This window comes from Desmodus rotundus, chromosome 9 (assembly GCF_022682495.2).
Source record: "Desmodus rotundus isolate HL8 chromosome 9, HLdesRot8A.1, whole genome shotgun sequence".
Taxonomy (NCBI): domain Eukaryota; kingdom Metazoa; phylum Chordata; class Mammalia; order Chiroptera; family Phyllostomidae; genus Desmodus; species Desmodus rotundus.
Genome location: NC_071395.1, coordinates 91,130,912 through 91,143,357, shown reverse-complemented (window position 1 = coordinate 91,143,357; position 12,446 = coordinate 91,130,912). Strand labels below are relative to the sequence as shown.

General features: G+C 37.5%; 2 protein-coding genes across 5 annotated transcripts in view; one reads left to right on the top strand and one right to left on the bottom strand.

The window, feature by feature from the left end:
• KANSL1 (KAT8 regulatory NSL complex subunit 1) overlaps positions 1-12,446 on the bottom strand; it is a 158,010-nt gene that overhangs the window by 132,869 nt on the left and 12,695 nt on the right. Inside the window, exon 1 of one of the 4 annotated variants that reach the window (XM_045182477.3) lies at positions 254-561. The exons of the other annotated variants lie outside the window; for them this stretch is intronic. The gene's annotated coding sequence lies outside the window, so the exon portion shown is untranslated. Of the gene's footprint in view, positions 1-253; positions 562-12,446 lie in introns of those variants that run through there. 4 annotated transcript variants of the gene reach the window in all.
• LOC112316261 (large ribosomal subunit protein eL27) lies at positions 85-3,696 on the top strand. Its single transcript, XM_053911765.2, has 2 exons — positions 85-242; positions 3,087-3,696. The coding sequence occupies exon 2, from the start codon at positions 3,107-3,109 to the stop codon at positions 3,500-3,502; it is 396 nt and encodes a 131-aa protein (XP_053767740.1). The 5' UTR covers positions 85-242; positions 3,087-3,106; the 3' UTR covers positions 3,503-3,696.

Below are 12,446 nucleotides of genomic sequence, written 5' to 3'. Positions count from 1 at the left end.
CGAAGGGCCGCTCCGCCCCGGCGCGCCGCCAGGGGGCGCCCGTCGCACCGCCCCCACGGGCCGCCAGGAGGCGCGGCCGCAGTCGCCGCCGCCGCCGCCTCAGTCATGGCTCCTCGTCGCGGCCGCAGTTGCTGCACCTCCAACTGTGGAGGCCGCGGCGCTGAGCCCCAGCCGCTCCCAGACGTGTGGCGGCAGTGGCGGCGGCGCTGCGGCAGGCGGGAGCGTCCCTTGCTTCGGCTGAGGTGAGGCTAACCTGAGGCACTGACGCCGTCACGTTCCCTCTGCGCTGGGGCTGGTGGGGCCGCGCGCCGGCTATGAGGGGCAAGGCGGGCAGGAGCGGCGGAGCGAGAGGACGTGACCGAGGAATTGTTTGCACTGTGTAGTAATGCCAGTAGGCTAACGCAGACGTTGCCACCCCGTTCCAGGGCTAACGTGCGCTGAGTCGGGTAGGAAGCTCCTTGGCCAGTGAAGCGCTTCCTGTCGCCCTTTGTCCTAGCAGCCTGCCTCCGTACACTGCAGCACGCCTGGGCACTAGCCCCAGCGCCGCGCTCCGCAGCCGCCGGGAGGGGTGGGGGGGGGGCGCGCACGTCGTCATCGCGCAGGCGCGGGCCATGGCCCGCGCCGGGCCAGCCCGTGCGGGAGAAGCTGGGAGCAAGAGGGGAAGTGATGGCCCACCAGCCGGGCTCGCTGGGAACTGTAGTTTTCTGTAAGAAGCACGCGTCTTGTTTTGGGTGTCAAGGCTTGGTAGATCCGCCAAAACAGGCAAATGGCATTACACAATGAGTATTTATGTTTCCTGTCACTACCGAAAGGAAGTTTACTGCTATGGGCTAAAAGTTTAACAAAGAACTCCATAGAGAAACCCAAATCTCAAGAAAAAGCAAACCTCCCACCTTCCTACCATTCGTCTAAAGTATGTGGCGCTTTATCATTTCTCATGACCAGTTTGTCAGTATTTTATTCATTTCCCAAAACAGGGTCTTAAAATAATAGAACCTTTTCTAGATTAAAAAAAAATAAAATCAGTAATATAGTGCAAAGTGTGACATTTACACAAATTATATTCCATCAACCTTTAAAGATAAAGTTGCCAAAAGATAAATTTAAGTGCTTTAGGATTTAAAAAACAAACCCTCTGGGATTCATCAAAATATTATTTTAAATGACTGAATAAAAAATGTTTCCAACAATTCAATCATCAAATTCAGCAGATGAGAAGAGTATGTTCTACTACCAAAAATGAAGATGAGAAATGCTCAATACTGTTGTGGCTTACCAGAACCAATATCCGGTGGTATGCCTCGCTTCTGCTAGGCAGAAAAACAGCTTTAGTCCTCCCACAAAGTTACACTAACTCACAGCTCCTATAGCATCTGCACCTATATTTTCATGAGTTTCCATTTGTATTCTTGAAATCACTCCATCATAGTCATTCTCAAATATCAAAAGCAACCAAAGCAACCAATTAAGAAAATCACCAAGTCAGATTACACAAAGAATAAACTAATATATGTAAACATATTTGTATATACATCCAGAGATCCTACTCTTGGCTTTTGAATGCATAATCCTGGGGAAGAATATTTAATTGATTAAAAAATGTACACAAACATATCTCCACATAAAATTAATTCCACAAAGTGTGGTAAGGGTGTTAAACATACAATTCAAGGACCAATAGATGGCGAACTAGAGCCCTAATCTGAGGCTTCTGAAATCCAAACGAGCAGAATGAAAAACACCAAATAAGGCAAAGTCCTTTGCAGTGTATACTTAAATATGTTCAAAGACACCCACCACAAAATGATCTTACTACTGCTTCAACCTTAAAAACTCAACTGCTAGATTTAACTAGGCCCCCAAATAGCCAAGGTTATGAAATACATTTTTTTCAATAGATTTCCTCTTTCAAAGGAAAGAGGTGGAAATGCTCTTTTCAAAACATGCATTTTAGGAAAAAATAAATTCCAACTTTCCCATTCTCTCATTGCTTAGCTCAAGAGTGAGGAGATCACAGTGTTATGGCACTTAAATCAGTCACCCTGTTTTTCACTCATCTCAAATCAGATGTCTTTCTGGCTAGGCACCAATTTTTACAAATAAGGACATTCAAAGATAAGCTACTACAGACACAAAAATCTTAGGGGGAGAAATGCACTTTCTTAAAATTTCCCCCCAAAACAGTGGATATAGAGACTGATTAAAAACACACATTACATACTACTCACTTTTCAAATCATTGTTGAAACAGACATTTGTGATTGACTCTCTCATATCCTCTATCCTAATGGATTAATTTTAACCCATTCTTCTTTGCCTATGATTGGGAATGGGCATGGAACCCAATTCCAGCCAATGAGACATGAGTGCAAGCCCACTGCAAGATCTGCAAGAGATAATTGTGAGAAAAATTTCTTCCACCCGAAAGATGAGGAAGATACAGTCCCTCTTCCTCCAATAGTGCTAAACATGACACCTCAAACCACTAGTTACTTTATTGCAAGCCTGAAGATGCCACCAACATCACAAGGTGAAAGAGAGTTGGCAAGAACCTTGGTCTTTGCCCTTGCTGATATGGCTAAATGGATTGAGTGCAGGCCTGGGAACAGGGCACATGCCCAAGTTGCGGGCCAGGTCCCCCCAGTAGAGGGCGTGTGACAGGCAACCATACATTGATGTTTCTCTCCCTTCCTCCCTTACCCTCTTTAAAATACAATCTTTAAAAAAAAAAACACATTTATTTTACATAACATTATTTATTCCTCAGGAAGGCCCTTTCTTCCTATACACAACTGTATACTGATCCATGTCTTGATCTGTGTTCTTTCTGCCCAGAAAAAAAGAGGACCATCCCTCCTCACCATCATTCCTTGTTCATTCCTCTCCCTCAATCCCTCTCCAATTTATTTTTCCTTCAAGATATGTTCCACCACACAACCACTATCATTTACTTACTTCACTTAACAGCCCTGGCTGGGTAGCCCAGTTGTTTACAGCATCATCCGATATGCCAATGTTGCAGGTTCAGTCTCCCATCAGAGCACATACAAGAATCAACCAATCAGGTTCTTTCCTTTCTGCTCTAGGCCCTGTGGCTGCTGTTGAAATGGGCAAGTTTATGAAACTCGGGAAGGTGGTGCTGGTCCTGGCTGGACACTACTCTGGATACAAAGTGGTCATCATGAAGAACATTGATGATGGTACGTCAGACCGCTCCTACAGCCATGCTCTGGTGGCTGGAACTGACTGCTATCCCCACAAAGTGACAGCGGCCATGGGCAAGAAGGAAATCACCAAGAGGTCTAAGATCAAGTCTTTTGTGAAAGGTTACAACTACAATCACCTCATGCCCACAAGATACTCTATGAACATCCTCTTGGACAAAACTGTCGTCAACAAGGACATCTTCAGAGACCCTGCTCTGAAACGCAAGGTCCGACGGGAGGCTAAGGTCAAGTTCGAAGAGAGGTACAAGACGGGCAAGAACAAATGGTTCTTCTAGAAGCTGCAGTTTTAGATCTTGTTTCAGTCATTAAAAAAAAAAAATCAATGCATAAATAAGTGGAACAACAAATGTTTTTCTTTCTCTTTTTCCCTCCCTCTTCCTCTCTCCCTCTCTCTCTCAAATCAAAAAAAATAAATTAATAAATTTTTTAAGTAAAAAAATAATAAATAATATAGGTAACTGGTACAATATTACCCTGCTCTTGATTAAATGCTCTCTAATTCCCCTGAGGTTGTTTTCATATATCATTCTCACTTCCTGAAGCTGGCCTGGAAGCCCTTAAAAGCAAGAAATAAGGATATTCCAACTTCAGATTTATTATTCTCATCTATACAATAAACCTATTCCAAAAAAGCACTCTGATTTCCCCAACCATATACTGTATCTTCTAACCAGCCAGAAACTCCAAAACAGAATATTCTATCATATATTCAGTATTTCACATGTTCAAATTAATTTCACAAGGACAAGGAATTGTTTTGTTTTGCACATTTTAAAAAGCAATTATTAGCCCTGACCAGTATGGCTCAGTTGGTTGGGCATCATTTCGCAAATTGAAAGGTCACAGGTTCGATTCCCAGTGAGGGAACAGTACCTGGATTTCAAGTTTGGTCCCTGGTCGGTGTGAGTATGAGAAGCAACCAATCCATGATTTTCCTTCTTCTCTTTCTTCCTCCCTTCCCCTCTCTAAAAATAAATAAATAAAACCTTTAAAACAAAAAAGAGCAACTATTGTATTAACTCAGGAGAAAGTCCTAAAGCCTAAACCATTCAACAGGGACCCAGTTTTTGTTATTTACCATTGCATCCCGGGGACCTAGTCCATAGCCTTGCAAAAGGAGGCACTTCATAAGAATTTGCTGAATAAATGAAAAAGGTGTAGTGTAGGAGACCCAAGGATAGCCCTAGATTTTATTGTGCCTCCATTACTGACTAGCTGTGTTACTTTAAGCAAAGTATTTAACCTGTAAGCCTCAGTTTCTACTCTGTAAAAAAGGATATAATAGTGCCTACCTTGTAAGTTTAGCTATTAGTATAATTATTATTAATAAATGAAGCTATTTTCCAAATTTTAATAATTGAAAAGTTAAAATAAATGAGTCCTGACCAGGTTTCTCAGTTGGTTGGAGCGTCATCCTGTAAACCAAAAGGTCCCGGGTTCAATTCCTGGTCAGGGCACAGGGCACATGCCCAGGTTGGAGATTTGGTTCTGGTCAAGGCACACACGGGAGGTAACCAATGTTTCTCTCTCACACCGATGTTTCTCTCCTCTCTCCCTGTCTTCCCCTCTCTCTAAAAATCAATGAGCATGTCCTCAGGTGAAGATTATAAATGAATGAATGAATGAATGAATAAAATTAGATAAGTAGAGATCAGTACATCTTCCTTAATTCAAACTTCAAATCCTACTCTATATAGACTTAGGCAAATACTGTCTTTATTCATCAACTCAGATAACACTATACATAAAAATACTTTGAGTTCCCTAAAAACATTCCAATTCTGAAAAGGATTATTTAGTCATAACTCTAAAACCACATTTAGAAAAAGTTAAAATGCATTTATTCAAAAAAAACTTAGTGAGCACTTACTAAGTTCAAGATTCTGTTCCAGACAGCACAGAAATGAACACATCAATCTATCTTAGAAAACATTAAACTTACATCATGAAAGAAGCATCTTTAAACTGAAGTTGATGCATGCTCTTTTGTTAATATTTAACTAGCTAAATATTAAATAGAAAGTTGAATAAACTGAACCAAACTTAAGAAACTTAAATCAACAAATTTTGGATGTACAAGGAACATGAAAGGCTATCTAGTTTAACCTCCAAATTTTATTAGTGTGAAAATGAAGCCAAGAGAAAACAGGAGACTGCCCAAAGCCTCAAAGATGAAGCACAGCCTGGGATCAGAGTGCAGTCTCCAATTCTCCCTTTTCCAACTGCATCACCTGCCTTCCTGAGTTACATCCTCCCAACAGAAACATGCTACTCGGCAAATAATAAGTACAAACTTGATAAAGGTATTAAACCCAAACAATACTGCCTGTTTCACAGTTTCACAAGTATCAAGATTAGCCAAGTATAACTAAAGAAAATCCCCACACTGGTTACAGTTACTATAAAGCTCAGAAACCAAGATTTTTTTTTTTTCATTAAGTGGAAGTCTCAACTGACTCAAAATATATATATTTTTATGTGCTCAGTACAGTAGCAACAAACTTTCAGTAAGATTAAACAATTTGTCATTTGAAAAACTTTAATTCAATCCCACCTAACTAGATGATTTTCTTTCTCATACTAGAGCAGGGGTGTCAAACTCATTTTTACCCGGGACCACATCAGCCTCAGGATTGCCTTCAAAGGGCCGAAATAATTTTAGGACTGTATAAATGTAACTACTCCTTAACTGTTAAGGAGTTGAAATTACATTCGGCCCTTTGAAGGCAACCACGAGGCTGATGTAGCCCCCACTGAAAATGAGTTTGAAACCTCTGTACTAAAGATACAGATTTCAGAATTTACATAAAGATGTTATCTTACCATCTCTTTATAGAAGTGATCCAATAACTCATTAAGAAAAATTAATTAGGTAGCCTAATGATTTAACTGTATTAGTTAGGAGAACAATAACTAAAGTTAAGGTTAACCCCGAAAGCACTCCTAAATCTAGCAGTCATTATTTTGGGATAATTCAGAAGATATCATTAAAATTCAACGAATACAACTATATCCCTTAAAGAAACAAATCAGGTTCTCCCAGGCTATCAGCTATGATAAGATCTAAAATCCGAAACTGATGGTTTTCTCCTCTGTAGTCCCAGATTCCAAAATAGAAACACAAGCACTGACTTCTAAAGCATGCAGTTTAGCCAGTACTTTATATGAATATTTTAAGTTTCTCAAGGAGTTAAACAAAGAAAAGAAAAACTATAGTGATTACTTAGGGGGACTTTATTTCTAAAGTTTTGAACTATAGTGTAGAACATTTTAAAATCCTCAAATAATCAGAATTAACCAAAAAAAGATAACTGACCAAACATAAAGGGGATGCTCTAATACACTGATTTTGCAGATGAGGCAATGTCAAATGAAGCAGTCTGCCCCGGACCTAAACACTGTGCCAGATAATAAACCTCAGTGTCGGAATTTGCCCAAAATTTACCAACAAACTACCTGGCTTCTTTTCCAAATGAAATGTAAAGGTAAACATGCAGAACTTCAAGACAGCTATGAGCAGCCAAGTTGTGGAGGGCCTCATAAAAAGAGTCAGAGGGGGAAAAGACATTCAAAGAGAAAAGGAGGCAACAGGTATATAAGGCAAAAGGCATATATAAAAGCAAAAAAATTTAAGTCAGTTGCTGAATCCAAAGTTAAGACGCAACTTCTGAAACTCACTCTGATGGCAAAGCAAATCTAGGAATTTCTGAGCAAACATGCCTGTTCCCTCCAATGGAGAGAGGCACATCATTCCTGGAAAGGAACATTATGTTTTAATCCACTAACTCCTGGATTCCTGAATTGGGTTCTCATGTATACTCTAGAGCATACAGCTATGGACTAAGGAATAACTGAAGCCACGCAATAAATAGGAGAGACCATGCTGGAATGTCAATTTAAAGATAGTAAAATCAGATACACTTTCGTTAAATGTAAATATTTTACAGAGCAAAATGCGAAAAGTCTCATTTTTTCAAGATCAATATAAAGAGTCTTCAGAGAAATGTCCTTTTTTTTGGACAAGCTGCTCTGGACAACCCCAGACTGAGAGTACTTTAAAGGAAAAATTGGACAAGCACTGCTTTAGGTCACTTACAGATTAATATGCATACCATAAAAACCCTGAATATAGTCCTTTGCACAGATAATGAAACCTGAAAATATCTAATGTAAAAACTGTCATGGGTACAATATTATAAATGAGACCACAAGGTACTGAGAACGTGACTGGAATTCAGGAAATGCTCGAGTTCCTGTCTTATCCCTGTCATTCACTTACTAAGAAATCATATATAATTTTTTTAACAGTCTTTTTTCACTTCGGAATGAGGATGACAAAAATAATGGAACACAGTATTCAGTACTTTCAGCCAGACTCCAGATTAATTCCCACAATCAAATTACATACAAATGAACTAATTTTAACTAGCAGAACAAAAAATAATAAAACAGCTAAATGAAAACTATATCTTCTGTGGTATAAAGAAGAAAAAAATCCCTGTATGTAGAGGGGACGAACTACTCACACTTCCTAGAATATCTATCCTGGCAAGATAACATTATTACCCTGATACCAAAACCAGACAAAGATACCACAAGAAAACTACAGACCAATATGTCTTATGAATATAGATGTAAAAATCCTCAACAGAACACTAGCAAATGAATCCAGCAGCATATAAAAAAGATTGTAACCCTTTGGTAAGTGGTTAATCCTAGGAATTCAAGGTTGGTTTAATATCTTAAAGCCAATTAATGTAACACATCACATTAATACAGGATAAATACTATTTAATCATTTCAATACCAAAAAAAGCACTTGAACCCTAACTGGTGTGGCTCAGTTGGCTGGGCATCATCCCACAAAGTAAAAGGTCGCCAATTCAATTCTCAGTCAGTGCACAGGCCTGGGTTGCTGGTTCAGTTCCCAGTCAGGGCACAAATAAGAGGCAACAGATCGATGTTTCTCTCCCTCTCTTTCTCCCTCCAGTCCCTTCTCTCTAAAAACAAATAAATAAAATCTTAAAAAAAGAAAGCATTTAATGAAATCCAACATCCTTTTATGGCAAAAACACACAGCAAACCATCAACTGAAGAAAACTTCCTCACCCTGATACATGGTACATATGAAAACCCACAGCGAACATCACATTTAACAGAGAAAGACTAAATAGTTTCTCCCCACAATCAGAAGAAAACCAAGAATGTCTGCTCTTACCACTTCTGTTCTTCATTCTATATTCTACATTCTAGCCAGGGCAATAAGGCAAGAAAAGGCAAAAGTAAAACGACCTCTATTTGTACATAATCTAGTATATAAAAAATCCTAAGTAACCTATAAATAATTATTAAAGCTAATAAAGAAGTCCATAATGTTATAGGATACAAGATCACTATACAAATATCAATTGTATTTCAATACACTAACAATGAACAATATGGAAATAATTTTAATTCCATTTATAGTAACATCAAAAAGTGTTAAAAATGTAGAAATAAGATTAACAAAAGGTATAAAGCTTATACTCTGAAAACTACAAAAATTGTCTTAAGAAGTTAAGGAAGTCCTAAATAAGGGGAAAGACATCCCATATTCATGAACTGGAAGATGTAACATTAATATGGGAATACTCCCTAAATTGATCTACACATTCAATTCAATCCCAGATTACCCAAAACAATCTTGAAAAGGAAGAACAAAGTTGAAGGACTCATACATCCTGATTTCAAAACCTAATTCATAGCTACCTAAATCCATAAAATTCTCAGAAAAAAAGGGTAAATCTCCATTACATTGGGCTAGGTAATGGCTTTTAGATATGGCACCAACAGCACAAGTGACAAGAATAAATAGGTAGATTAGACACCATCAAAATTATAAAATTCTATCCATTAAAGGACCCCATCAAGAAAGTGAAAATACAACCCATAAAGTGATAGAAAATATTTGAAAATCATATGTGATGAAAAACTTGTATCCAGAATATCTGAATAACTCTTACAACCCAATAATAAAGACAACTCCATTAAAAAATGGGCAAAGAATAGGACAGGAATAGAGATTTCTCCAAAGAAGATATACGAATGGTTAATAAACATATGAAAAGATCTCATCAACGTTAGTCATCAGGAAAATGAATTCAAAACCAAAATGAGATACCACTCCACACACATACTAGCATGGCTATAATCAAAATGATGGACAATCACAAGCGTTAGCAAGAACGTGGAAAAATCAGAACCCTCACACATTGATGGGGGGAATGTAAAATGGGGTAGCTGCTTTGGAAAGCAGTTTGGTGGCTCCTCAAAAAGTTAAACAGCGTTACCAAAAAACTTGGCAGTTCTACTCTGATGTATATACCTAAAGAAACTGAAAAAAGGTATCCAAACAAAAACTTGCACAAGAAAATGTATAGCAGTATTATTCATAATAGCCAAAAGACAGAAACAACCCAAATATCTACCAACTGATTAATGAATAAGCAAAATGGGGCACATGCATACAATGGAATATTATTTGGCATAAAAATGAATGAAATACTGATAGATAGATAGATAGATAGATAGATAGATATAAATGCTACAACACAGATGAACCTTGAGAACATGCTAAGTGAAAGAAGCCAGTCATAAAGGAGCACATATTATATGATTCAATTTATATTAAATGTCCAGCGCAGGCAATTCATAGACAGAAAGTCGGTTAGTGGCTGCCAGAAGCTGGGGGACAAAAGGGAATAGGGAATAACTGATGATAGATATAAGGTTTCTTTTTGAAAGGTAAAAATGTTCTAAAATTAGACTGTGGTGATGAATGTACATCTGTGAATACACTAAAAAAAAATTGTGTATTTTAAATGGGTAAATTTTATGATATAAGAAATGTATCTTATTAAAGCTGTAAAAAAAAAGAAAAGATAAAGCCAAAATAACATAACTTCTAACCAATTTCACTTTGTAAAAAAAAGATATTGTACTACTTGTGAAAACGTCAGGAGAAAGCAAGTCATAATTCTGCCATTTCCCTTTGAGAGATTACCTCAGAGCACTAATTTGCCTTAATGTTACACTTGCAAACTTACTGCAAGCAGTATATGTAAGAAAAGATTATGAACAACAATTTAAAAAAGGAGAGAAGAGTATGATTTTCACCAGTTAAAAAATGTTTAATAATCTGTTTGTATAAAAAATAAAAATAAATTTAAAAATAGAGATGACACCTCAAAATATAAGCATAAAAAAACATAATATACATTGGAAATGTCTGGCACATCATACAGGTTCACAAAAATGAAATCTTACAGCACTTAATAAATTTTTATAAAGAAAGTATTTTTTAAATAAAAGAAAAGATTAGGTTCCCATCAAACTCAGGTTACTCTAAATTACCCTGGGAGAATGAAATGAGGAAGACCCAACTTGTCACTGATACAATCAGTCATCTACAGAAATTATACAGACTAGGACATCAGTAACTAAAGACTTTAAAGAACAAAAAAACCCTATTACTGAAAGCGTTATCTTCAGTGAGATAGGATTGAATGTATTTTTTTTTAATTTACTGATTTTTAGAAAGAGAGGGAGATTTATTCCACTTATTTACACATTCATTGGTTGCTGCTTGTCTGTGCCTTGACCAGGGATCGAACCCACAACCTGGGCCCATCAGGACGATACTCTAACCAACTGAGCAACCTGGCCAGGACTGGAATGTATTATTTTTTTAAAGCTTCAACAAAAGCAATTAATTTTACACTCCCTGAAGAATATTATAACAGATGGTTGGCAAACCTTCTATAAATGGGTAGTTGAAAGAGAAAAAAAATGGGCACAGTCATCCCTAGAACTATCTGGACTGAAAAGATGGTACCCTGATCCACACATACAGGATCTGAAAAGAATGCGTGCTGAACAGGAAAGAATAGGATGATCAGTCAACTCATTTCCAGGCCAGACTGTTCATTTTATTTCCCACCCCCCCCACCCCCGTAAGTCAGCAATTCTTACTTGCATCTGGTCCCGTATAAGTGTGATTAACGTATTAGTCTATCACCCAGCAATCATTAGACTGATATAATTAATGCTGGACTGGCATTCAAGTTCTAGTTCTATCACTAAGTAGCTATGTGACTTTCGGCAAATGACCTAGAATTTGACTCACTTAAATCAAGGCTTCTTTCAACTCCAAAGCTCATTGATTCAGAAACCTGAAAACTACAACAATAAATAATATAGGGTTCAACAACCTATTTGTTAACAACACAAAACACTTGGGGGAGGGAATTGATATAAAATTTTAAATAATAAATGCTTTCTCAAAAAAATTAGAACCTATACACATAGAACAGAACTTAGTTCTAAATTATAATCAGAAACTGACATATATGACCCATTAGTAATAGACATAAAAAACACATAACCAATATTCTACAAGTCAGGAAAAACTAAAAATGTATTATATGGTTATCCAATTTTAGGAAAAGGAATCTAAATTTTAGTTAGATCAAATTAAAATTATGTTTAAAAAACAAAGGTGTAATAATACAAAGCCTAGAGATGGACTTTAAAATCATGCAAGTGATCAAAAGTCAGGTGGTCACGTGTAAGTTTTAAATTGCTTTAAGTTTTAAGTAGTGTGGGGGTTGGGGGGAAGTAGAAAGGGTCAGGAGAGGAGGAAGGCAACTTTTCTCAAAATAGATAACAAAAATAAGGAAAAGTAACAAAAGATCATAAATTGTAGCTGATCGGGAGCATTAAGACCTATGTAGCCAAAACAATTAAAACCTTGCAAGAATATGCAAAGCCACAAGGGTGGATTAAATATATAAAAAACCAGATGTTCTTAGGTTTCGGCACCAAGGGGGCAAAAAAAGCCAGATGCCAAATAATGACTGGATGAGTCACTTGATAAATAGGGTATAAACAGTGATAAGGCAAGACAGCTGATAGGTCTAACTTTAATTTGCTTCATTATTTATTGAAGAAGGCATGAGAAAAACCTACTTCTAAATTATTCTTTAAAGTATGAGTACACAAATCAGGTATAGTGAATCAAATTCATTATTAAACAAAATGCTCCCAAACTAATATATTAGATGTTAGGTAGTCATGGAGCCCAAAGTATTCTCTGCACTTTAAAAGAGTTTAAGTAGAACATTATCCAAGTGCAGGGAAGAACCTACTGGCTGACGGTCAATCATATGAGAGGACTGACCT